General features: G+C 52.9%; 1 protein-coding gene across 3 annotated transcripts; it reads left to right on the forward strand.

Moving 5' to 3' along the window:
• The first annotated feature begins 863 nt into the window (after nt 1-863).
• Nucleotides 864-26544, forward strand: doc2d (double C2-like domains, delta). 3 transcript variants are annotated; one of them, XM_048995579.1, is made up of 11 exons: nt 864-943; nt 1585-2627; nt 4420-4499; nt 4588-4662; nt 12142-12251; nt 13846-13972; nt 15128-15184; nt 16279-16403; nt 23476-23557; nt 24134-24230; nt 25216-26544. In XM_048995579.1, exons 2-11 carry the CDS (start codon nt 2282-2284, stop codon nt 25344-25346), a joined length of 1230 nt encoding a protein of 409 aa, XP_048851536.1. In that variant the 5' UTR covers nt 864-943; nt 1585-2281; the 3' UTR covers nt 25347-26544. The 3 variants fall into 3 exon arrangements, 2 of the variants coding, with proteins under 2 accessions (XP_048851536.1, XP_048851537.1); XR_007385419.1 differs by lacking the exon at nt 25216-26544 and having other exon boundaries at nt 23476-23776; nt 23871-24230; XM_048995580.1 differs by lacking the exons at nt 864-943; nt 1585-2627; nt 4420-4499; ... (3 more) ...; nt 15128-15184; nt 16279-16403 and adding exons at nt 18464-22622; nt 23204-23231 and having other exon boundaries at nt 23288-23557.
• Nucleotides 26545-26739: the final 195 nt, after the last annotated feature.

Raw genomic sequence — 26739 nt, forward strand, 5'->3', positions numbered from 1 at the left:
CGGTATGGGTACTGGCTGGTTGGGTGTGCTGCCATTCGGCCTGAAGGCAGCAGCTTCCATCAATCGAGGGCAGTTTGAATGCTGTTTCCTGAGGTAATTCCCTGCACATCCATCCTATCTACTACCCTATGCTATCTACTGCACTGCCAATGCCTCTGGCTATTCCTGAACCCCCCGAGTCTGCAGCTCTTCCCCTTGGGGCCACACATGTGGAGAAACGTGGCCCAGGGGCTCAGAGCCGTCATGCTGGAGCGCAGTGCTTGCAGCGCGGCGGCCTGGAATGGATGTGACTGGTGACGCTGATGAAAAGATGAGGCGTGACAGAGCCCAGAGGAAATGGGGAGGAATCCCGGGTATCTCTAGTGAATCAGGCTGTTTAACTGCTCGTGCACTGAACCGCATTTTATTTCGCATATGCATTTAGGCTTTGCCGGTCCTGCAGTATATCTGTCCTCCAGTTTTGCAAGCGCAGAGACATGCTGTCGTCTCCTGCTGCATGTTTTCAGCACTCTCTGAAGCACATGCTCAGTAATGGTAAGGAAGCTGTGCCACACCTCCTGCGTGCGTGAATATGAGATCCACGTGATTCGGTGCTCCAGGCACTGTCCGTGTCTCCATGTCCCCACGCAGGAGGGGCTGCCGCGGGCTGAGACGATCATGCCCTGCACTCCGCACACGGCACACAGAGGCGGACCGGGGGATTTAGCAGGAAACGTCACAACAAGAGGCATGGGGAGGGATGGGGAGGTGGGAAGGGGGGGGGGAGTGTGTGTGTGTGAGAGTGAGAGAGAGAGAGAGAGAGAGAGGGAGGGAGGGAGAGAGGGAGGGAGAGGTTATATTGACTCAATCCAGTTTTGGTCATTCCTCAGTGTATGAGAGAGACAGAGGACAAGCAAGAAGACATGATGGAGACCAGGAAGGCAGGGGCACTCTGAGTGAGGAGGTACGTGTGTGTGTATGTGTGTGTGCGTGTGTATCTGTGTGTGTATGTTATGTGTGTCTGTATAGGTTTTGTGTGTGTTTGTGTACATGAGTGAATGTGTGTCTGTGTGTGCTGTGCATGTATGCTTTGTGTGTGTATGTTGTGTGTGTGTGTGTGTGAGTGTGTGTCTGTGTGTATTTGTGTGTGTATGTTATATGTGTCTGTGTATGCGTGTTTGTGTGTGTCTGTGTTTTGTGCATGTATGTTTTGCGTATGTGTTTGTGTGAATGTGTGTTCATGTGTGCTGTGCATGTATACTTTGTGCGTGTGCCGTGTGTGTGTGAATGCATGTATGTGTGTGTGTATTGTGCATTATTCTCTCAGTGGTTTTGTTCATGTTTGTGTTCTTCTGTGATGCCTTGCAGTGCTTCCGTTGCGTGAGACTTCAGCAGCTGTGCACATTGAGCCTGAAAATCAGAGCATGCATGCGTGCAGCATTCGATGCAAACTTCACTGGGGTCTGTGTATCAGGCTAGATTTGGGCACTTGTGCATGTGCGTTCTGTGAGTTGTGGCTTTTGCACTGTGATCGGAGATTACTGATTAACCCAGTCATTATGCTGCCTTAATTATGAGTATTACGGTTATCATTTTCTCTTTCAGGTGAAATATCCATTCATTTTTTGATTCCATATTCATTTTTTCAGCTTAATCGAAATGAGGGCCATGGTAGGACGATCACAGTAAATCTCCATTTTTATCCTGTAAGGTTGTTCATATTATTCTACTAAAACACTCCACATAGCAGTCAAGTTTGACCATGTCCAGCTGGACACTACAGAGTATTACTAGAGCATGTACTAGAGTACTGAGGGAGAGAATTAATACAATATAGTATAGATACAGTGGCTGAATACTGCTGTTCATTAACACTGTACTGAGACAGAAAGTTACAGTTCAAATTAGATACAGCAGACACAGTGACTTAACACTACTGAAAATTAATGCTTCTAAGAGAGGTTTAATAAATTATAGTGTGGATGCAGTGATTAAGCACTAACGAACATTAACGCTGAACTGAGACAAAGTTAACACAGTACAGCGTAAATACAATGACTAAACACCATGAAACACTAACTCCGTACTGAGGGAGGATTAACGCAATATAGCATAGATACGGTGATTGAACACTAACGCTGTACTGAGCGAGGGTTAATAAAGAAAAGTATAGATACAGTGACTCAACACTACTGAATATTAACACTGTATTGGGGGGAGGGGGGTGAGGGAAAGACAGGGATAAGATAGATGATCTTGACTCTAGCTCCACGCCCTCCTAGTCTCCTGTTCATACATTACCATGAGTGTGTCCAAGCCCCCACCTCCACACTCCCATTTCCAGCCTCCCAACCCCTCCTCACACCTGTCCCTGCCCACTGGGGGGGCCCCACTGGCCCCAGCGTCACCCTCCCCCTCCCCGGTGAAGATCTCAATGCAGGAGCACTTTGCCATCAACGTCTGCCCCGGTCCCATCATGCCCATCCCGCAGATCTCCGACTTCTTCCCTCGTTTTCACGACTTCCCCTGCCCCCCTCCGCCCCCCCAACGAGAGCGGCAGGTGGTGCGGGAGGCAGGGCCCGCCGAGGGGGAGAAAGGGGACGTGAAGGAGGCAGAGGAGCCCATGTACTCTGACGACGATGAGGACAGTAAGGCTGCCGTGCGTGTCAGTGTCACTATCACTGTGTCAGTGTCAGTGCTGCTTCGATGTGTCCATGTGTGTGCTGGAGGCTGGCTGGCTTAGTTTGGTTGTGTCCTCAGTTGTGTCACTGTGTCTGTGCTGGTACTGCTTTAACGTGTTCATGTGTGTTCCGGATGCTGGCTGTCTTTGTTTGGGTGTGTCCTCGGTGATGTCACTGTGTTACTGTGTCAGTGTCAGTGCTGCGTTGATGTGTCCATGTTTGTGCTGGATGCTGCCTGTCTTCATCTGGGTGTGTCCTCAACTGTGTCTCTGTGTCACTATGTCAGTGTCAGTGCTGCTTTGACGTGTCCATGTTTGTGCTGGATGCTGCCTATCTTCGTCTGGGTGTGTCCTCAGCTGTGTCACTGTGCCACTATGTCAGTGTCAGTGCTGCTTTGACGTGTCCATGTGTACAGGATGCTGCCTGTCTTCATCTGGGTGTGTCCTCGGCTGTGTCACTGTGTCACTATGTCAGTGTCAGTGCTGCTTTGACGTGTCCATGTGTACAGGATACTGCCTGTCTTCATTTGGGTGTGTCCTCGGCTGTGTCACTGTGTCACTATGTCAGTGTCAGTGCTGCTTTGACATATCCATGTGTGTGTTGGATACTGCCTGTCTTCATTTGGGTGTGTCCTCGGCTGTGTCCCTGTGTCACTATGTCAGTGTCAGTGCTGCTTTGACGTGTCCATGTTTGTGCTGGATGCTGCCTGTCTTCATCTGGGTGTGTCCTCGGCTGTGTCACTGTGTCACTATGTCAGTGTCAGTGCTGCTTTGACATATCCATGTGTGTGTTGGATACTGCCTGTCTTCATTTGGGTGTGTCCTCGGCTGTGTCACTGTGCCACTATGTCAGTGTCAGTGCTGCTTTGACATATCCATGTGTGTGTTGGATACTGCCTGTCTTCATTTGGGTGTGTCCTCGGCTGTGTCACTGTGTCACTATGTCAGTGTCAGTGCTGCTTTGACGTGTCCATGTGTGTGTTGGATACTGCCTGTCTTCATTTGGGTGTGTCCTCGGCTGTGTCACTGTGTCACTATGTCAGTGTCAGTGCTGCTTTGACATATCCATGTGTGTGTTGGATACTGCCTGTCTTCATTTGGGTGTGTCCTCGGCTGTGTCACTGTGTCACTATGTCAGTGTCAGTGCTGCTTTGACGTGTCCATGTGTGTGTTGGATACTGCCTGTCTTCATTTTGGTGTGTCCTCGGCTGTGTCACTGTGTCACTATGTCAGTGTCAGTGCTGCTTTGCCGTGTCCATGTGTACTGGATGCTGGCTGCTTTGTTTGGGTATGTCCTCGGCTGTGTCTCTGGCCTTCACTATGTGCTGACTGGTTTGACCTGCTTAGTTCTGTGAGTGATTTTGTATGCGAAGACTTATTTATGGCACACTGATATTATACAGAATGTAAAGAAGGAAAATGGCTGTTTCAGTAAATTCCCTGTGTCAGTCACTGCTCCCTCTGTCCTCTGGAGCTGTAAAATACACGTGACGGATTTGCATGTGCTTTAGAACATGGCTTTTCTCCAGTGGCATTGCATCACTCAGTTTAACCACTGCGAGTCACTATCCATTAGAAAGCTGCAACCGTAATGGGGTCAGGAGCGTGCTAGGTGCCCGGATCTGTAATGTCATCTGATGATTTGCTCCCAGCGCCGCCACAATGCGTTTCTTGATCTGAGCCATTTCTGTAAGATCCATGTTCACGGTCCTCTTCACCCTGACTGTTTTATAAAGGTGTTGCGTGATCACCTTTTTCAGCATATCTGGGCACTCTGGAGTTCAGCCTGCTGTTTGACCAGGAGCACAACTGTCTGCACTGTACAGTTCACAAAGCAAAGGTAGGCACCTGCAGCGTTCGCTGACACCTCTGTGCAGTGCAACAGATGCAACATGGCATCACAGGAGATGTGCCATTCACTCCCACAGGGCTTGAAGGCCATGGACTCAAATGGTCTGGCTGATCCATACGTGAAGCTTCACCTACTGCCAGGAGCCAGCAAGGTTAGGCCCGCTTCCACAGAGTCATGTTTATGTCACCCAGTATCACATCAGCTCTGCTTCCCACTTCCAAGATGATGTGGACAGGGACAGTATAGAGCTGTAGATGGGGAAAGGACATGTCAACAAGGACAGGTACAGAGCTGTAGGTGGGGAAAGGAGATGAAAACAGGGACAGGTACAGACCTGCAGGTGGGGAAAGGACATGTCAACAGGGACGGGTACAGACCTGTACGTGGGGAAAGGACATGTCAACAGGGACGGGTACAGACCTGTACGTGGGGAAAGGACATGTCAACAGGGACGGGTACAGACCTGCAGGTGGGGAAAGAACATGTCAACAGGGACGGGTACAGACCTGTACGTGGGGAAAGGACATGTCAACAGGGACGGGTACAGACCTGTACGTGGGGAAAGGACATGTCAACAGGGACGGGTACAGACCTGTAGGTGGGGAAAGAACATGTCAACAGGGACAAGTACAGACCTGAAGGTGGGGAAAGAACATGTCAACAGGGATGGGTACAGACCTGTACGTGGGGAAAGGATATGTCAACAGGGACGGGTACAGACCTGTAGGTGGGGAAAGAACATGTCAACAGGGACAAGTACAGACCTGAAGGTGGGGAAAGGACATGTCAACAGGGACAGGTACAGACCTGTACGTGGGGAAAGGACATGTCAACAGGGACAGGTACAGACCTGTAGTTAGGGAAAGGACATGTCAACAGGGACAGGTACAGACCTGTACGTGGGGAAAGGACATGTCAACAGGGACGGGTACAGACCTGTAGGTGGGGAAAATACATGTCAACAGGGACAGGTACAGACCTGCAGGTGGGGAAAGGAAATGTCAACAGGGACGGGTACAGACCTGTACGTGGAGAAAGGACATGTCAACAGGGACGGGTACAGACCTGTAGGTGGGGAAAATACATGTCAACAGGGACAGGTACAGACCTGCAGGTGGGGAAAGGAAATGTCAACAGGGACGGGTACAGACCTATACGTGGGGAAAGGACATGTCAACAGGGATGGGTACAGGCCTGTACGTGGAGAAAGGACATGTCAACAGGGACGGGTACAGACCTGTAGGTGGGGAAAATACATGTCAACAGGGACAGGTACAGACCTGCAGGTGGGGAAATGACATGTCAACAGGGACAGGTACAGACCTGAAGGTGGGGAAAGTACATGTCAAAATGGACAGGTACAGACCTGCAGGTGGGGAAAGGAAATGTCAACAGGGACGGGTACAGACCTATACGTGGGGAAAGGACATGTCAACAGGGACGGGTACAGACCTGTACGTGGGGAAAGGACATGTCAACAGGGATGGGTACAGACCTGTATGTGGGGAAAGGACATGTCAACAGGGATGGGTACAGACCTGTACGTGGGGAAAGGACATGTCAACAGGGATGGGTACAGACCTGTATGTGGGGAAAGGACATGTCAACAGGGACGGGTACAGACCTGTACGTGGGGAAAGGACATGTCAACAGGGACGGGTACAGACCTGTACGTGGGGAAAGGACATGTCAAGAGGGACGGGTACAGACCTGTATGTGGGGAAAGGACATGTCAACAGGGACGGGTACAGACCTGTACGTGGGGAAAGGACATGTCAACAGGGATGGGTACAGACCTGTATGTGGGGAAAGGACATGTCAACAGGGACGGGTACAGACCTGTACGTGGGGAAAGGACATGTCAAGAGGGACGGGTACAGACCTGTAGGTGGGGAAAGGACATGTCAACAGGGATAGGTACAGACCTGTACGTGGGGAAAGGACATGTCAACAGGGACGGGTACAGACCTGTATGTGGGGAAAGGACATGTCAACAGGGATGGGTACAGACCTGTATGTGGGGAAAGGACATGTCAACAGGGACGGGTACAGACCTGTATGTGGGGAAAGGACATGTCAACAGGGACGGGTACAGACCTGTACGTGGGGAAAGGACATGTCAAGAGGGACGGGTACAGACCTGTAGGTGGGGAAAGGACATGTCAACAGGGATAGGTACAGACCTGTACGTGGGGAAAGGACATGTCAACAGGGACGGGTACAGACCTGTATGTGGGGAAAGGACATGTCAACAGGGACGGGTACAGACCTGTAGGTGGGGAAAAGATATGTCAACAGGGACAGGTACAGACCTGTACGTGGGGAAAGGACATGTCAACAGGGACGGGTACAGACCTGTACGTGGGGAAAGGACATGTCAACAGGGACGGGTACAGACCTGCAGGTGGGGAAAGGACATGTCAACAGGGACAGGTACAAACCTGCAGGTGGGGAAAGGACATGTCAACAGGGACAGGTACAGACCTGAAGGTAGGGAAAGGACATGTCAACAGGGACAGGTACAGACCTGAAGGTAGGGAAAGGACATGTCAACAGGGACGGGTACAGACCTGTACGTGGGGAAAGGACATGTCAACAGGGACGGGTACAGACCTGTATGTGGGGAAATAACATGTCAACAGGGACATGTACAGACCTGTATGTGAGGAAAGGACATGTCAACAGGGACGGGTACAGACCTGTACGTGGGGAAAGGACATGTCAACAGGGACAGGTACAGACCTGTACGTGGGGAAAGGACATGTCAACAGGGACGGGTACAGACCTGTACGTGGGGAAAGGACTTGTCAACAGGGACGGGTACAGACCTGTATATGGGGAAAGGAGATGTAGACAGGGACAGGTACAGACCTGTAGGTAGACAATGGACATGTCAACAGAGACAGGTATAGACCTGTAGATGGGGAAAGGACGTGTCAACAGGGATGGGTACAGACCTGTATGTGGGGAAAGGACATGTCAACAGGGACGGGTACAGACCTGTACGTGGGGAAAGGACATGTCAACAGGGACGGGTACAGACCTGCAGGTGGGGAAAGAACATGTCAACAGGGACGGGTACAGACCTGTACGTGGGGAAAGGACATGTCAACAGGGACGGGTACAGACCTGTACGTGGGGAAAGGACATGTCAACAGGGACGGGTACAGACCTGTAGGTGGGGAAAGAACATGTCAACAGGGACAAGTACAGACCTGAAGGTGGGGAAAGAACATGTCAACAGGGATGGGTACAGACCTGTACGTGGGGAAAGGATATGTCAACAGGGACGGGTACAGACCTGTAGGTGGGGAAAGAACATGTCAACAGGGACAAGTACAGACCTGAAGGTGGGGAAAGGACATGTCAACAGGGACAGGTACAGACCTGTACGTGGGGAAAGGACATGTCAACAGGGACAGGTACAGACCTGTAGTTAGGGAAAGGACATGTCAACAGGGATGGGTACAGACCTGTAGGTGGGGAAAATACATGTCAACAGGGACAGGTACAGACCTGCAGGTGGGGAAATGACATGTCAACAGGGACAGGTACAGACCTGAAGGTGGGGAAAGTACATGTCAAAATGGACAGGTACAGACCTGCAGGTGGGGAAAGGAAATGTCAACAGGGACGGGTACAGACCTATACGTGGGGAAAGGACATGTCAACAGGGACGGGTACAGACCTGTACGTGGGGAAAGGACATGTCAACAGGGATGGGTACAGACCTGTATGTGGGGAAAGGACATGTCAACAGGGATGGGTACAGACCTATACGTGGGGAAAGGACATGTCAACAGGGACGGGTACAGACCTGTACGTGGGGAAAGGACATGTCAACAGGGATGGGTACAGACCTGTATGTGGGGAAAGGACATGTCAACAGGGATGGGTACAGACCTATACGTGGGGAAAGGACATGTCAACAGGGACGGGTACAGACCTATACGTGGGGAAAGGACATGTCAACAGGGACGGGTACAGACCTGTATGTGGGGAAAGGACATGTCAACAGGGACGGGTACAGACCTGTACGTGGGGAAAGGACATGTCAACAGGGATGGGTACAGACCTGTATGTGGGGAAAGGACATGTCAACAGGGATGGGTACAGACCTGTATGTGGGGAAAGGACATGTCAACAGGGACGGGTACAGACCTGTACGTGGGGAAAGGACATGTCAAGAGGGACGGGTACAGACCTGTAGGTGGGGAAAGGACATGTCAACAGGGATAGGTACAGACCTGTACGTGGGGAAAGGACATGTCAACAGGGACGGGTACAGACCTGTATGTGGGGAAAGGACATGTCAACAGGGACGGGTACAGACCTGTAGGTGGGGAAAAGATATGTCAACAGGGACAGGTACAGACCTGTACATGGGGAAAGGACATGTCAACAGGGACGGGTACAGACCTGCAGGTGGGGAAAGGACATGACAACAGGGACAGGTACAGACCTGAAGGTGGGGAAAGGACATGTCAACAGGGACAGGTACAGACCTGAAGGTAGGGAAAGGACATGTCAACAGGGACAGGTACAGACCTGAAGGTGGGGAAAGGACATGTCAACAGGGACAGGTACAAACCTGCAGGTGGGGAAAGGACATGACAACAGGGACAGGTACAGACCTGAAGGTGGGGAAAGGACATGTCAACAGGGACGGGTACAGACCTGTATGTGGGGAAATAACATGTCAACAGGGACATGTACAGACCTGTATGTGAGGAAAGGACATGTCAACAGGGACGGGTACAGACCTGTACGTGGGGAAAGGACATGTCAACAGGGACGGGTACAGACCTGTACGTGGGGAAAGGACTTGTCAACAGGGACGGGTACAGACCTGTATATGGGGAAAGGAGATGTAGACAGGGACAGGTACAGACCTGTAGGTAGACAATGGACATGTCAACAGAGACAGGTATAGACCTGTAGATGGGGAAAGGACGTGTCAACAGGGATGGGTACAGACCTGTATGTGGGGAAAGGACATGTCAACAGGGACGGGTACAGACCTGTAGGTGGGGAAAGGACATGTCAAGAGGGACGGGTACAGACCTGTAGGTGGGGAAAGGACATGTCAACAGGGACGGGTACAGACCTGTAGGTGGGGAAAGGACATGTCAATAGGGACGGGTACAGACCTGTACGTGGGGAAAGGACATGTCAATAGGGACGGGTACAGACCTGTAGGTGGGGAAAAGACATGTCAACAGGGACGGGTACAGACCTGCAGGTGGGGAAAGGACATGTCAATAGGGACGGGTACAGACCTGTACGTGGGGAAAGGACATGTCAATAGGGACGGGTACAGACCTGCAGGTGGGGAAAGGACATGTCAATAGGGACGGGTACAGACCTGTACGTGGGGAAAGGACATGTCAAGAGGGACGGGTACAGACCTGTAGGTGGGGAAAGGACATGTCAATAGGGACGGGTACAGACCTGTAGGTGGGGAAAAGACATGTCAACAGGGACGGGTACAGACCTGCAGGTGGGGAAAGGACATGTCAATAGGGACGGGTACAGACCTGTACGTGGGGAAAGGACATGTCAATAGGGACGGGTACAGACCTGTAGGTGGGGAAAAGACATGTCAACAGGGACGGGTACAGACCTGCAGGTGGGGAAAGGACATGTCAATAGGGACGGGTACAGACCTGTAGGTGGGGAAAAGACATGTCAACAGGGACGGGTACAGACCTGCAGGTGGGGAAAGGACATGTCAACAGGGACGGGTACAGACCTGTACGTGGGGAAAGGATGTGTAGACAGGGACAGGTACAGACCTGTAGGTAGATAATAGACATGTCAACAGGGACAGGTATAGACCTGTAGATGGGGAAAGGACGTGTCAACAAGGCACGTGTCGACCTGTAAATGTAAACAGGTACAGACATGCCTGGCTGTCTTAGCCTTATTAAATCAGGTTCTTCTGTCTCTGCCTGTCCCTGTATACTTTTCCTTCACAACCTCTCTCATCCTTCCGCCTTTATCACTCCATTCCTCCTCCACCTACTTTGACCTTGGAATGCCAGCACTGTGGTGGGAGGGGGAGAGGGAGTGAGGCAAAGGGAGGGATGGAAAAAGCGAGAGAGAGCGAGAGATACAGACGAAAGGATGACAGCAGCAGGTGGTTGTCATGGAAACAGCAAGGATTGCTACACGAATCACGTCAGTGGCAGGAACGGGATGAGAACGGGGGGGTGGAAACGATGGTGCGAATACCGACCACCAAGGCATTCCGGCAGGGGCACGTGGCACTAGGCAATGTCACCTGACTGCACATTGCCAGCTAGATGGAGCAGCAGGATTGTGATAGTAGCAGGGAGGGGCATGGCTGGGCATCCACATGGCCGGTGCCTGTGGAGACGCACGGGGCTCCTCAAGCCCAGGCTGTATGCAAGGCGTGACGCACAGACATGGCCAGATGCCGCAAGACGCTGGAATGTGCTGACGCCATATGTTGTTTTGCACTGAAATGCACCAGGCGGTGAAGACGGACTCAGGAAGTGAGCTGGGAGGCAGGAGAGGTGAGGAAGCTGGCTGAGGTGTGATGCTCACTCTGCAGGGTTGGTCCATCCTCCCTCACTGCAGACTAAAGGCTGGTCCATCCTCCCTCACTGCAAGCTAAAGGACTATCCATCCACAATTACTGCAGGTTAAAGTCCAGTCCATCCACGCTCACTGCAGACTAAAGGCTGGTCCATCCTCTCTCACTGCAAGCTAAAGACTGATCTTCCCTCATTGCAGACAAAAGGTCGATCCATTCTCCTTCACTGCAGACTAAAGGTCGATCCACTCTCCCTCACTGCAGACTAATGGCCAGCCCATACTCCCACACTGCAAACTAACAGCCAGTCTGTCGTCCCTCACTGCATGCTAAAGGCCGGTCCATCCCCCCTCAATGAACACTAAAGGCTGGCCCATCCTCCCTCACTGCAGACTACATGGCCAGACCATCCTCCCATGCTGCAGACTACAGGCCATTCTTCCCTCATTGCAGACTAAAGGCTGGTCCATCTTCCCTCACTGTAGACTAAGTGTCATTCCATCCTTCCTCACTGCAGACTACAGAGCCTGACCATCCTCCCATGCTGCAGACTATAGGCCATTCTTCCCTCACTGCAGACTAAAGGCCGGTCTTCTCCAAGCACAGTTCCCTCTAAAATCTGTGTAACTGCTTTCTCCAGTGGCACCACAGCCTTTCCTCCTTCACTCCCTCAGTGATATAACTACCCCCAGCAGCAAGTGGAGCAGTGGGTAAGGTGTTCCCCTGGGGTCCTGGCCAGTCTGCATTGTGGGGTTTCCTGAAGGTCACCTTCTTTAAATGGGCCAGTGAGCTGAGCCTCTGAGCCTCGTCGCCACGGTATCAGTGGGGCGTGTGCTCTTTTCTCCATTAGCTGCTGTTTCCGCTGATCCTGCTGTACATGCTGTCTCCCCTCCATCCACAGCTGGCTGTGTCTGAGAGCAGAAGGCTTGCGATTGATGGGGGGTGAAAGATTGTGTCCTCTCTTTCCTCAACGAAGTAGGTGAACAGATGCCTGGAATTACCTGAGGGAAAGAGATAAATGGGCTTCTCTCTTTCTCTCTCTCTCTCTCTCTCTCTCTCTCTCTCTCTCAGGCAAACAAACTACGCACCAAGACCTTGAAAAACACATTGAACCCAGTATGGAATGAGACACTGATTTACCATGGCATCACTGCTGCTGATATGACTACTAAAACTCTCAGGTACTGACATCAACTTCCAGCATCCCTCTGTGATACTGACTCCAACTCCCAGCATCCCTCTCTCCCAATTTGATTCTGACCTTTTCCACTCGCTTATTTTCAGTCAATGCCTATAACTATAAGAGTTCACAGTATTTGGACATTGATATCATGAATGATTTCGGGATCCGTTTGACATGGTGGCCCTAATTGATACAGAACAGCGAACCTTATCTTTAGCCAATGATATGAAGAGAATTGTGAGTGACAGGGGAGGGGACAGCTGGAGCCAGTGTGCCTGTGGCCCCGCCCCTGTACACGCCCCTACCTGACAGGCAACCACAAATTAACTGGCTGAAAATCAAATTTAGATCAGGGTGTTCTGTTGCTTAGGTAATGCCTACACGTTTGAACATCTCCAGTCCAGAACATTTCCCTTTGTCCTCTGCTCACCTTGCTCCTTATCTTGGCATCAGAGACCTCACCAATGCCCTGACTCAATGTAGAGAGTTTGATGTTGTCACTTCTTTCCATTGCTGGGTTTAATATTGTTCTGTCAGAATATTTGACTTTTGGGCACAAATCCATTTAATTTGTACCACTAAACACCCCAGGCTGATGCCTACATCTCAGCAGATTTTCCTGTGGATTTTTGCCTGCGCACGTCACAGGGTGTGAATCAGCTGCAGACAACCGCTTCCCCCTCTGACGTCAACATCGCGTGAGCTAATCTCGTCAGGACTCTGTCCCGCGCTAGGTCGGACGACTCCAATCTCTGTCAGTCGACAAGCACCTCGCTGAGCTGTAGATCTCAAGTTGGATCAGGCGGTTCTAGGAAAACCTGATTTACGAGGTCCCACTGTGAGTGAAGCCAGGAACAGAAATGGGTATGAAGTAGGACCACTCAGTGCCAGCTCAGACGTCCCGAATTAGCATCCGGGCCGGAACCAGGATAAATACAGTGGGCAGATTGTTTGCTGTTCAATGGGAAGATAACGCAATAAATTATATTATAAGCGATAACAGCTGCATTAAAGAAAACAGTTAAAAGCATCTTTCCCACGATATAACCAGAGATGTAGAAGAATAAAAATAAATGAAAGAACTGCAGCTGTCAAAGATAAAGTGTTAACGCGTTAGCATTAATCTTAATGTCATAGCACATTAACTTCAACTGTGTTAATTTCGATGCCTAGCAATAATGTTATTTTTGAGGCGGCTTAGCCAGGGCACCGTGAAATGGGTGGTTTGCTCAATGAGCAGCCTCTCAAAAGGAGGTGCTGTAGTTGCCTAATGAATTGACCAGTCCTGGTCAGAGGAGCTGGGCATACAGCTGTCGGGGGGCGAGGGGGAGGGCATAGCAGCCTGCTTATTGGCTTCCTTGGGGAGGGGGCATAAGGGGCCTGGGGCATTCCGTTAGAAAAACACAAATAATGACTGAGCTGCTCAGAGCCCCAGAATCAGGGGGTGGATTTAGGCTCAGAATATCAATGTAGGGGAGAGTGATAAATGCACTCTGTGCTGTGGGAACGGGGAGCAGCGTTGGGGGGGGGGTGGTCTATTTTCCCCCACCAGGGGGCAGGATGGGCCTGAGTGGCATGTCTGTGCCCCACAGGCTCTGCGTGTGCGACATGGACCGGCTGGGCCGCAATGAGTTTATCGGGGAGGTGAGGGTGGTGCTGAAGAAGCTGCGTGAGGGAGAGACCAAGCGCTACAACATGGGGCTAGAGCGGCAGATGCAGGTGAGGGGCAGGGTGAAGGGCAGGGTGAAGGGCAGGGTGAGGAATGGGGTGATGGGGAGGGGAAGAGGGAGGGTGAGGGGCAGGATGATGGGAGGGGCAGGGGGAGGGTGAGGGACGGGCGTGGGTAAGGGGCGAGGCAAGGGGGCGGGGTAATAGGAAGGGGTGGGGCAATGGGGAGGAGCAGATGGAGGGTGACGGGTGGGGAAATGGGGAGGGGCAGGGGGAGGGTGATGGGTGGGGTAATGGGGACAAGAATAGGGAGGGTGAAGAGCAGGGTGAGGGTGAGGGGGGAAATTGGGGAGGGGCAGGGGGAGGATGAGGGACAGGTGTGGGTGAGGGGCGAGGCAAGGGGGCGGGGTGATTGGGAGGGGTGGGGCAATAGGGAGGGGCAGATGGAGGGTGACAGGTGGGGAAATGGGGCGGGGCAGGGTGAGGGGTAGGGCGAGGAACGGGGCGATGGGGAGGGAAGGTGACGGGTGGGGAAATGAGGAGAGGCAGGGTGAGGGGGGCAACTGGGGAGGGGCAGAAGGAGCGTGATGGGTGGGTTAGGGTCATGGTGATTTTTGAGGCAGGGCAACTCTGAGGGGTGGAGTGAAGATGAAGGTGGAAGGCAGACGGGGTGACTGTGAGGGGTGGAGGTAGAGCAAGGGTTGGGGCAAGGGGCGGAGCAAGGGTGAGGGGTGGGGTGGAGTTATGGCGAGGGGGCAGAGCGGAGCAAAGTGAGAACGTGCAAGAGAGTCAGGGTGACGGGGGGGATTGATAACGAGGGCGATGGAGTTCAAGGGCAAAGGGTGGAGGGCGAGGTGATTGTGTAGGGTGGAGGGAAATCTACAGTAAGGCCAGAGTCTGTGACTAGGCTGCGTTCACACATGTACAGGGGGCAGCTGCAGCGTGTGAATCCTGCCAGTCAGGGGTGGACTGGCAACAAAAAGCAGCCTGGGAATTTGCTATGAAGCAGCTGCCAACTGGGGGGATGGGGAGTCAGCCTGGGTATATAGATCGTGTTTATATAGGCTAAATAATACTGGTGTTAGGAAAGAAAGACCAGCCCTCAGAAGACTGGCCCACCAGGAAATTTGCCCAGCTTCCCGATGGCCAGTATACACCTTCTGCCCGTCTTACACACCCCGTCTCTGTCTCTCTCTCTCCGCGCAGCACAAGGAAGGTAGCAGCCTGGCTGTGGAGCAAGGAGCCCCCGTGGCTGAGGAGGAGGCGCGTATCCATCGGCCATCACCCAGGGAACATCCGCGGCTCTCCATCACGCTCCTCACGCGCCGCTAAAGCTGCTTCCTAGTAACCGCTACTCTGAAGGCCAGTGAGGACATGCGGGAACGTGACCGGCCGAGAGCAGCGGCCGCTGTAGTAAAAGCGGTGTAAACACAGTAATAGTCATTAGTATCGTGGTAATTAAATGGCGCCTGAATAATTACACGCAGCATGATGAGGCAGCGCTCCCGCGGCTGGGACAGGCTGTGTGACTGCAGGCAGCCGGGGGTCATCTGTGCTCCCTCCAGGGGGCGTCCTGGGTCACTCGGCCAGAGGACGTTGGCAGGGTGGGGGCTGGGAGCAGCATTTGGCGTTCCAGTCTTCTGGCAGTGCCTCACCCCACACTGTCACCCCTCACTCCTACCCCACACCCCACACTGTCACCCTTACTCTGTGCCCTATACACTCCTCATTCAGTACCCCAGACACTCACTCCACACCCCACAGTCACCCCTCACTTCTCACTCTGTGTCCCACGCTGCACACATCACCATTTACTTCTCACGCCATACCCCACACCCCATAATGACACCCCTTGATCCAACCTCTCACCACACACTGTCACACTCAGCCCTCACTCTGTACCCTACACACTTACCCTACACTCCACAGTCATCCCTCAGTTCTCACTCTGTACTCCAAACTCCACGCCATCAACTCTCACTCCTTGCTCCACAATGTCACCTCTCATTCCTCACTTCATACTCCACACCCTCAGCCCATACTGTCACCCCTCACAGCATACCCCACACCGTCACCCTTCACCCCTCACTCCATACCCTTTACCCCACATTGTCGCCCCTCACTCCTCACTCCATACCCCACACCATCTCCCCTCACTCTTCACTCCATACTCTTTACCCCACATTGCTGGCCCTCACTCCTCACTCCAATCCCCACACCCCATACAACGCTCCTCACCCTTTACTCCGTACCCCACACCATCACCACTCACTCTTCACTCCTCACTCCATACCCCACACCACACACATCACACCCTGCCTGCCTGCCTGACAGCTACCTCTGCTCACTTCCCGCAGAGGGGCCGCATCCTGGTGTCACTGTGCTACAACCAGGAGAAGAACACCCTGTGCGTGGGCATCATACGCTGTGCCCACCTGGCAGCCATGGACTCCAACGGCTACTCTGACCCCTTCGTCAAGATGTGAGTATGACAGCTGGAATTTCACATCAACTTTTAATATAATTGATGGGGCTGAGGGATCAAGCTGGAAAGGGGGGTTGGGTTTAGGTGCCTGGAGAGGGGCAAGTGTTTCTCTGAAGCTATGACTTGCATGATGCCCGTCTGCCAGGACCTGAGCTGGGTATTTCTGCGAGGTTGCGACCTGCATGAAGCCCATCTGCCAGGACCTGAGCCGGGTGTTTTATTCTGCGAGGTTGTGACCTGCGTGAAGCCCGCCTGCCGGGACCTGAGCCGGGTGTTTTATTCTGCGAGGTTGTGACCTGCGTGAAGCCTGCCTGCCGGGACCTGAGCCGGGTGTTTTATTCTGCGAGGTTGTGGCCTGCGTGAAGCCTGCCTGCCGGGACCTGAGCCGGGTGTTTTATTCTGCGAGGTTGTGACCTGCGTGAAGCCCGCCTGCCTGGACCTGAGCCGGGTGTTTTATTCTGCGAGGTTGTGACCTGCGTGAAGCCCGCCTGCCGGGACCTGAGCCGGGTGTTTTATTCTGCGAGGTTGTGACCTGCGTGAAGCCTGCCTGCCGGGACCTGAGCCGGGTGTTTTATTCTGCGAGGTTGTGACCTGCGTGAAGCCTGCCTGCCGGGACCTGAGCCGGGTGTTTTATTCTGCGAGGTTGTGACCTGCGTGAAGCCTGCCTGCCGGGACCTGAGCCGGGTGTTTTATTCTGCGAGGTTGTGGCCTGCGTGAAGCCCGCCTGCCAGGACCTGAGCCGGGTGTTTCTGCGAGGCTGCGACCTGCGTGAAGCCCGCCTGCCAGGACCTGAGCCGGGTGTTTTATTCTGCAAAGTTGCGGCCTGTGCGACTTCTGCCTGACGGGACCTGAGCCGGGTGTTTCTGCGAGGCTGCGGCCTGCGGCCTGCGTGAAGCCTGCCTGCCGGGACCTGAGCCGGGTGTTTTATTCTGCGAGGTTGTGACCTGCGTGAAGCCTGCCTGCCGGGACCTGAGCCGGGTGTTTTATTCTGCGAGGTTGTGACCTGCGTGAAGCCTGCCTGCCGGGACCTGAGCCGGGTGTTTTATTCTGCGAGGTTGTGGCCTGCGTGAAGCCCGCCTGCCAGGACCTGAGCCGGGTGTTTCTGCGAGGCTGCGACCTGCGTGAAGCCCGCCTGCCAGGACCTGAGCCGGGTGTTTTATTCTGCAAAGTTGCGGCCTGTGCAACTTCTGCCTGACGGGACCTGAGCCGGGTGTTTCTGCGAGGCTGCGGCCTGCGGCCTGCGTGAAGCCTACCTGCCGGGACCTGAGCCGGGCGTCTCTGCAAGGCTGCGGCCTGCATGAAGCCTGCCTGCTGGGACCTGAGCCGGGTGCTTTATTCTGCGAGGTTGCAGCACACGTGAAGCCCGCCTGCCGGGACCTGAGCCGGGCGTCTCTGCGAGGCTGTAACCTGCGTGAAGCCTGCCTGCCAAGACCTGAGCCGGGTGCTTTATTCTGCGAGGCTGTGACCTGCATGAAGCCTGCCTGCCGGGACCTGAGCCGGGTGCTTTATTCTGCGAGGCTGCGGTCTGCGTGAAGCCCGCCTGCCGGGACCTGAGCCGGGTGCTTTATTCTGCGAGGCTGTGACCTGCGTGAAGCCCGCCTTCCGGGACCTTAGCCGGGTGTTTCTGCGAGGCTGCGGCCTGCGTGAAGCCCGCCTGCCGGGACCTGAGCCGGGTGTTTTATTCTGCGAGGCTGTGACCTGCGTGAAGCCCGCCTGCCGAGACCTGAGCCGGGTGTTTTATTCTGCGAGGCTGTGACCTGCGTGAAGCCCGCCTGCCGGGACCTGAGCCGGGTGTTTTATTCTGCGAGGCTGTGACCTGCGTGAAGCCCACCTGCCGGGACCTGAGCCGGGTGTTTTATTCTGCGAGGCTGTGACCTGCGTGAAGCCCGCCTGCCGGGACCTGAGCCGGGTGTTTTATTCTGCGAGGTTGTGACCTGCGTGAAGCCCGCCTGCCGGGACCTGAGCCGGGTGTTTCTGCGAGGCTGCGGCCTGCGTGAAGCCCGCCTGCCGGGACCTGAGCCGGGTGTTTTATTCTGCGAGGCTGCAGCCTGCGTGAAGCCCGCCTGCCAGGACCTGAGCCGGGTGTTTTATTCTGCGAGGCTGTGACCTGCGTGAAGCCCGCCTGCCGGGACCTGAGCCGGGTGTTTTATTCTGCGAGGCTGTGACCTGCGTGAAGCCCGCCTGCCGGGACCTGAGCCGGGTGTTTTATTCTGCGAGGTTGTGACCTGCGTGAAGCCCGCCTGCCGGGACCTTAGCCGGGTGTCTCTGCGAGGCTGCAGCCTGCGTGAAGCCCGCCTGCCGGGACCTGAGCCGGGTGTTTTATTCTGCGAGGTTGTGACCTGCGTGAAGCCTGCCTGCCAGGACCTGAGCCGGGTGTTTTATTCTGCGAGGCTGTGACCTGCGTGAAGCCCGCCTTCCGGGACCTGAGCCGGGTGTTTTATTCTGCGAGGTTGTGACCTGCGTGAAGCCCGCCTGCCGGGACCTTAGCCGGGTGTCTCTGCGAGGCTGTGACCTGCGTGAAGCCCGCCTTCCGGGACCTGAGCCGGGTGTTTCTGCGAGGCTGCGACCTGTGTGAAGCCCGCCTGCCGGGACCTTAGCCGGGTGTCTCTGCGAAGCTGTGACCTGCGTGAAGCCTGCCTGCCGGGACCTGAGCCGGGTGTTTCTGCGAGGCTGCGACCTGCGTGAAGCCTGCCTGCCGGGACCTGAGCCGGGTGTTTCTGCGAGGCTGCGACCTGCGTGAAGCCCGCCTGCCGGGACCTGAGCCGGGTGTTTCTGAGAGGCTGCGGCCTGCGTGAAGCCTGCCTGCCGGGACCTGAGCCGGGTGTTTCTGCGAGGCTGCGGCCTGCGTGAAGCCTGCCTGCCGGGACCTGAGCCGGGTGTTTCTGCGAGGCTGCGGCCTGCGTGAAGCCCGCCTGCCGGGACCTGAGCCGGGTCTGTCTGCAAGGCAGCGGCCTGCGTGAAGCCCACCTGCCGGGACCTGAGCCGGGTGTGTCTGCAAGGCAGCGGCCTGCGTGAAGCCCACCTGCCGGGACCTGAGCCGGGTCTGTCTGCAAGGCAGCGGCCTGTGTGAAGCCCGCCTGCCGGGACCTGAGCCGGGTGTGTCTGCAAGGCAGCGGCCTGCGTGAAGCCCGCCTGCCGGGACCTGAGCCGGGTCTGTCTGCAAGGCAGCGGCCTGTCTGAGTCCCGCTTGCTGGGCCCTGAACTGAGTGTTTCCGTGACCCCCCCCGTCCACCACTCACTTACCTGCTTTCAGATAGCTAAACGCTTCATGCTAGATCACTCACGTTTTTATTGCCAGCTACTGGTTTTGCGCATCTTTGCTCTCAGGAGCATCTTGATCAGGCTATGGTAGGGTCAGTGTAGGTCGGAAGACAAAGAGGTGTGTCTCTGCGTCTGTCAGAGAAAAGTTCTGTCTCAGAGTGTCTTTAGCATTCACTGCCTTCACTTTACTGAAAGAACAATGCTTGCTTTTCTGCCTGTGTTTTTGATGTGATAATTGATCTTTTTTTTTCATTTTGTGCTCATTCAGGTCCTGTCTTTTTCTAAACCAGACTGTTTTTGCAGCTATTTTGGAATCGGTCATTAACATATGTGCGCCAGCCATATTCGCAGCTCCTGTGCCCCTTGGCTCTGCCTGCTAATTTCAGCATCACTGAGCTGCTGTCGTTTCCCGGCTGCGCCTGTAGCGTAGCTGTTGGCGAGCTGTTTACATGCCACTGTAACTGTTTCAGCAGCCAGCTCTCTGTATAGGGCATGATTTGGGTCTATGGTAGGGGCACCGGGCTGGCAGTGACAACCCCCCCCCAGCCCCGCAGAGCCATGTAAAAAGGACCATGGTGCCCCCTCACCTGCCATGTGCTGGGAGGGGGGGTACATAGGAGTGACTCCTTCATGTTTGGGTAGGGGATCAGAATAAGCAACAAATCACCCTGTGGTTTTCCCAAGGCTCCATAACTGAGTCCAGCTATATGGAGGAAGGTTTCTCAATCATGGAGGGGGGGGCAGCCGTATCTGTATGATGAGTGGCGGCTTTGAGGAAGCCAGATCACCTACTCTCCCCTCACTCTCCTTGTCTATCTCCCTTTTTTACCTCACTTTTGCTCTTTCTCCATGTCTCCCTCTCTCTTCCCTGCTTCCCTATCCTCTCTCTCCCTCTTTCTCCATGTCTCCCTCTCTCTTCCCTGTTCCCCTCTCCTCTCTCTCCCTCTTCTTCTATTTCTCTCTCTCTTCCCTGCTCCCCCTCCTCTCTCTCCCTCTTTCTCCATGTCTCTCTCTCTCTTCCCTGCTCCCCTCTCCTCTCTCTCCCTCTTCTTCTATTTCTCTCTCTTCCCTGCTCCCCTCTCCTCTCTCTCCCTCTTTCTCCATGTCTCTCTCTCTCTTCCCTGCTCCCCTCTCTCCCTCTTCTTCTATTTCTCCCTCTTCCCTGCTCCCCTCTCCTCTCTCTCCCTCTTCTTCTATTTCTGTCTCTCTTCCCTGCTTCCCTCTCCTCTCTCTCCCTCTTTCTCCATGTCTCCCTCTCTCTTCCCTGCTCCCCTCTCCTCTCTCTCCCTCTTCTTCTATTTCTCCCTCTTCCCTGCTCCCCTCCCCGCTCTCTCTCAGAGTTTCTGGCAGGAACCACATTTCAGCATAAATATTCAAAGCCAGAATGAAAGCTAAAAACAGCAGTGTGAGGACAGGAAAACACTAAAATCATGTCCTGTTAAGTCTCTCTTCTCCTCTCCACCCATTTCTCTCCCAAATTAAACAAGTGCTTCATTAACATGAAAAGCAATGGCATTTTGAAAATGATCTGAAAAATGATTACCTTTGAAAACAGATGAATGATAAATCGCCTTATTTGTCCTTCTTTGGCCTGAATGAGCAGATGTGGCCACTGGCCTCTGGGCCTCTTCATCTAGACCCCCCCTTATTTGTCTGCTTTCATACAGGGTGCATTAACCACGGTCAGGAGCACCCCCCCCCCCCCCCCATCCCATGTCTTTTCCGGGCCTCTACGCCCCAACGGGCCAGATCTGTCTGTGATCATGTCAGCCTCGTCGATTTATTTTCATACACAGAAAGTTTTGGACTTCTGTGAAGTTTCCCGAACCACCGAAGGCGTGTTTTAATGGATATTTCCGGAAGCAGGTGCTGGTGTGATGGCGCCCCGCCAGGCTTCGCTGACATTTCATGCCTGTTTTCGCTTTTGCACATCAGCACGCTGCTGGGGAATTTCCTGCTGGATGTCAGATTTTTGAGGCATCTTGTGTCGGCAGCAACAGTTTAATGCATAGGTGACCCCAGTCTAATGTCTATGGCCCTGGCAGACATTAGGGCCCCACCCCACCCCAGAAAAAGAGAATGGATAGTCAAGTCGGTATCACCTGAGAGTCCATGCTGATGTCAGTCTAGGGCCCCTGGATAAGTTAATCCGCCCGTGAGTGTAGGATCCATACACCCTTTATCATTGATTCACCCAGCTTGTGTTTTTAAGTCTTTTTCTTACATTTCTGTGTTCCTCGTGCCCTTTTTCACGTTTCCGTGTTCCTCGCGCCTACTTTCCGTTCTTTGTTCCTCATGCTTTTTTTGTTACTGTGTCCCTCACGCCTTCTTTCTGTTTTTCATTCCTCACACCTTTTTCACATTTCTGTGTTCCATAAGCTGCCTTTCTTCTTTTGTTCCTCATGCCTTTTTTGTTACTGCCTTCCTCACGCCATCTGTGTTCTTTGTTCCTCATATCTTTTTTACATTTCTCTGTTCTCACACCTTTTTTATGTTACTATGTTCCTCACACCTATTTCTCTTCTCTGTGTTCATCACACCTTTTCATTTTTTGTTCCTCGTGCCTTTTTTTCTTATTGTGTTCCTCACACCTTCATTACATTTCTGTGTTCCTCACACCTTCATTACATTTCTGTGTTCCTCACGCCTTCATTACGGTTCTGTGTTCCTCACGCCTTCATTACGTTTCTGTGTTCCTCACGCCTTCATTACGTTTCTCTGTTCCTCACGCCTTCATTACATTTCTGTGTTCCTCACGCTTTCATTACGTTTCTCTGTTCCTCACGCCTTCATTACGTTTCTCTGTTCCTCACGCCTTCATTATGTTGCTGTGTTCCTCACACCTTCATTACATTTCTGTGTTCCTCACACCTTCATTACATTTCTCTGTTCCTCACGCCTTCATTACATTTCTGTGTTCCTCACACCTTCATTACATTTCTGTGTTCCTCACACCTTCATTACATTTCTGCGTTCCTCACCCCTCCTTTCTGTTTCTGTGTTCCACATGAATGACTGACTGCTCTTACGTTTCTGTGTTCCTCACACCTTCATTACCTTTCTGCGTTCCTCACCCCTCCTTTCTGTTTCTGTGTTCCACATGAATGACTGCTCTTACGTTTCTGTGTTCCTCACGCCTTCATTACATTTCTGTGTTCCTCACGCCTTCATTACATTTCTGTGTTCCTCACGCCTTCATTACGGTTCTGTATTCCCCATGACTACTTTTACATTTCTGCGTTCCTCACCCCTCCTTTCTGTTTCTGTGTTCCACATGAATGACTGCTCTTACATTTCTGTGTTCCTCACGCCTTCATTACGGTTCTGTATTCCGCATGACTACTTTTACATTTCTCTGTTCCTCACGCCTTCGTTTAATTTCTCTGTTCCTCACCCCTTCATTATGGTTCTGTGTTCCTCACCCCTTCATTACGGTTCTGTGTTCCTCACGCCTTCATTACGGTTCTGTGTTCCTCACGCTTTCATTACATTTCTGTGTTCCTCACGCCTTCATTATGTTTCTGTGTTCCTCACACCTTCATTACATTTCTGTGTTCCTCACGCCTTCATTACGGTTCTGTGTTCCTCACGCCATCATTATGTTTCTGTGTTCCTCACACCTTCATTACGGTTCTGTATTCCGCATGACTACTTTTACATTTCTCTGTTCCTCACGCCTTCGTTTAATTTCTCTGTTCCTCACCCTTTCATTACGGTTCTGTGTTCCTCACACCTTCATTACGGTTCTGTGTTCCTCATGCCTTCTTTACATTTCTGTGCCCCTCCTTCTTTTGTTTAACATCCCCAGTGTCCTGCAGCCAGAGGCGGGCAAGAAATCTAAATACAAGACATCAGTGAAGAAGAAGACCCTTAACCCGGAGTTCAATGAGGTATAGGTTGTTTGTTACCTTCATAGATGTAGGCTTCAGAGGGGCAAGGTGGTGTATGGTGTGTAGTAAAAAGTGCACAGTGCCATCCAACATTTAGTTAAGTGAATACAGTGCTCCCCCCCCAGTGTTGTGAAGTGAGCAGAGTGCACTGCAGTGTGTAGTGAAGTGAGTGCAGTGCCCTCCAACGTTTAGTTAAGTGAATACAGTGCTCCCCCCCCAGTGTTGTGAAGTGAGCAGAGTGCACCGCAGTGTGTAGTGAAGTGAGCGCAGTGCCCTCCAACGTTTAGTTAAGTGAATACAGTGCCACCCCCAGTGTTGTGAAGTGAGCAGAGTCCACCGCAGTGCGTAGTGAAGTGAGCGCAGTGCCCTCCAGTATGTGGTTAAGTGACTGCAGTGCCTCCCCCCCAAAAAAAATGTGATGAAGAGACCACAGTGCCATCCCCACCCTAGAAAATGCCTACTTTTGGTTCTAAATGGTTCAGGCACTTCAAGTACATTGCAATGACTTTAGATGGAGGGTGGGGAGGCTGTTTTATCATCCCCTCCCCAACTAACATGCCCCCCTGCACCTATCAGGAGTTTTTTTATGAAGTTCCTCATGACCAGCTGGCCAAGAAGACGCTGGAGATCTCCGTGTGGGACTACGACCTGGGGATGAGTAACGACTTCATTGGTGAGAGGAATCAAGGATGGGGAGGGTGGGGAGATGAGGTGATGTCACCTATTAATCACGCAGATGTTTGTGTTTATTATGATCTTCTCAGTAACAGGCATGATTCACCCAGCTTACTCTTTTTATGGTGTTCGTGCTCCCTGCGCTCCGCTGAGAGCGACAGCCTGGTTTTGGGGGGGGGGGTGGGGGCACTCGCAGAAGCAGAGCTCAGGCAAATGCTGCCGCCGCATGTACGTGTGCCTGTGCATGTGCGAGTATGTGTGTGTGTGTGTGTGTGTGCGTATCCATGCTGCTTAGCCGTCAGCTTCTGCGTGTAGCTCAGCGCCGTTGCCGTCTACAAGCAGTAGTTTAATGTCCCATTATAGCACTAAAGCCTTGTCCCTTGGGGAAGCTGTAGCTAGGATCTGTGCTCCAGACCCATACCGAAAAGCAAGGTCCTCGGATGGCCCAGTTCAGTATCCCTGTCCTTCCGCAACAAATCCTCGTTCACCTTGAACTTAGACACCAGGCTCATAGAGGGACACCCCTCCCCCCCCCCACAAATCATGTCATTTTTAGGGTCATAAATACCAGTGGCACCAGAGATGTGACCTTGCTCTGACAATGTTCCAGTGAAGGAAGATCTCCTCACTTCAGCCGTACAGTGATGAGACAATCTCTGTTTTTGTTTGCTTTTTTTATTCTGTTGAAACTTGGCCAGCGAATCGCTGTCGTGACACTGCCGGTCACGCACGGCCGGTCATGTGCCCATAAGGGGGCGCTGTGCTTCTGCGACTCCAGTGGGGGGGCTTTCTGCATGGCTTGAGGTGGTGCTCAAACACCATGTGAGCCATTCCCGCTTCCCAATAAATAATAAGTCTGCTTTTCTCTCTCTCCTTTTCTCACTCCTCCCTCTCCCTATCTGCCTCTCCCCCATGCCCACTCTCTCTCCCCTCCTCTTTTCTCCCTCTGCTCCTCTCCCTGTCTCCTCCTCTTTCCATGGCAGGGGGGGTGGAGCTGGGTATCAACGCCAAGGGGGAGAGGCTGAGGCACTGGTTTGAGTGTCTGAAACACATAGGGAAGAAAGTAGAGTACTGGCACACACTGACACAGCAGGGTCAGCCGAGCAGCGACTGACACACTCACTGACACACACACAGACTGACATACTCACTCACACACACAGAGGCTGACACACTCACTCACCCACTCACACACAGATACACATGCACAGTGACACACACAGACATAAAAGGACAAACAAGCACACACACACACACACACACACACACACACACTGACACTGTTAAGATAAATAAGATAGTAATAATGAATGAATCATTATAACCATAATTATGGATTTATGAATTCATACATTTCACAGTTGATATAAAAAGCCACTGTGCAGGTACTGCAATAATGTCATAAAACCGATAATAGTGATGATTATAACAGTAATAATAACAGAGACCCCTGCCGCCCATTCGCCGCTCCTTGGAGGTTCCCTCTGTGAACTCATCACCACAGCGACATTCTGGATGTGGTGGATGTGCTTGCTGGGTTCCCGTCCCGTCAGTCAGCATCACGACGTCATCTGTCCCATGTGAGACCTGGAACTGCCCTGTGTTGGTCTTGGTCCTCGTCAATACAAAGCAATCCTGAGTAGCACAGACAAAAGCACAAGACCGCTCCGTGTTCGTCAGTGTAGCCCAGTGTCTCCCCCCAGTGGTGCGTGGCTGTACGTGTACGTGTTGCTATGTGAACTGACTCCTGTGCTCTCAGCTGCCCTCCTCCCCCAGGCAGACCTGCACGGAGCGAGCAGCTGGAGCGGGGGTACGTCTGCTGACATCGCACTGATGCGGGGCTTGCCATGCCCTCCCTCCCGGTGCTAGGACACCCCGGGACCTCGGGCGTTTATCACCCGTCCCCCAGCCCCCAACAGACATGAATCACCATCAGACCGGAACATGTGACCAGAACGTGTGGAGACCCACCCGGCTTCATGCCCCAGGGGCTGCTGGGATAGGGTGCATATGACAAGGAAGACGTACACATACCCATATGGGGCGGGGGTGGGGCAGGGCAGGGGTGGAGATGCGAGCGGAGGCAGGGGCATATTAGTGTCTATGCACTTTTGCACACGGTGGCCATCTGCCAGTTGTGTTTACGTCGACAGTGTACTAATCCATCACTCTCGAGCATGAGCATAATGATGTTACGACATTTCGTTTCGTAACGTTTTTGTATTCTTGATGTCTGTGTGAGATAATGTCATGTGACCGCCATCGTGTGGTGAGTCTGTGTAAGTGCAGCAAAAATAAATGGAATATATGTTCTGGTGTGGTTTAGTGAGCTTCCTTTTTTCTCACCTACTGCCAATAACCCATACTTAACACTATAGAGAGTTTGTCAATGACCCGTATTTAACACTACAGAGAGTTGCAACCATGACACAATATTTTCCATCAGTATTTGAACTAGGGCTGAACTTTAGTTAAGCTTTTTTTCTGTTGGGGAAGCAGGAAGTGGT

The sequence above is a fragment of the Brienomyrus brachyistius genome, chromosome 25 (assembly GCF_023856365.1).
Source record: "Brienomyrus brachyistius isolate T26 chromosome 25, BBRACH_0.4, whole genome shotgun sequence".
In the NCBI taxonomy this organism is placed as follows: domain Eukaryota; kingdom Metazoa; phylum Chordata; class Actinopteri; order Osteoglossiformes; family Mormyridae; genus Brienomyrus; species Brienomyrus brachyistius.

Coding starts and splice junctions, on each gene's coding strand:
- doc2d (XM_048995579.1), top strand. CDS start 2,282: ATGAGTGTGTCCAAGCCCCCACCTCCACACTCCCATTTCCAGCCTCCC. Junction 4,500..4,587: donor GTACAGTTCACAAAGCAAAG/GTAGGCACCTGC, acceptor TCACTCCCACAG/GGCTTGAAGGCCATGGACTC. Junction 16,404..23,475: donor TCTGACCCCTTCGTCAAGAT/GTGAGTATGACA, acceptor TAACATCCCCAG/TGTCCTGCAGCCAGAGGCGG.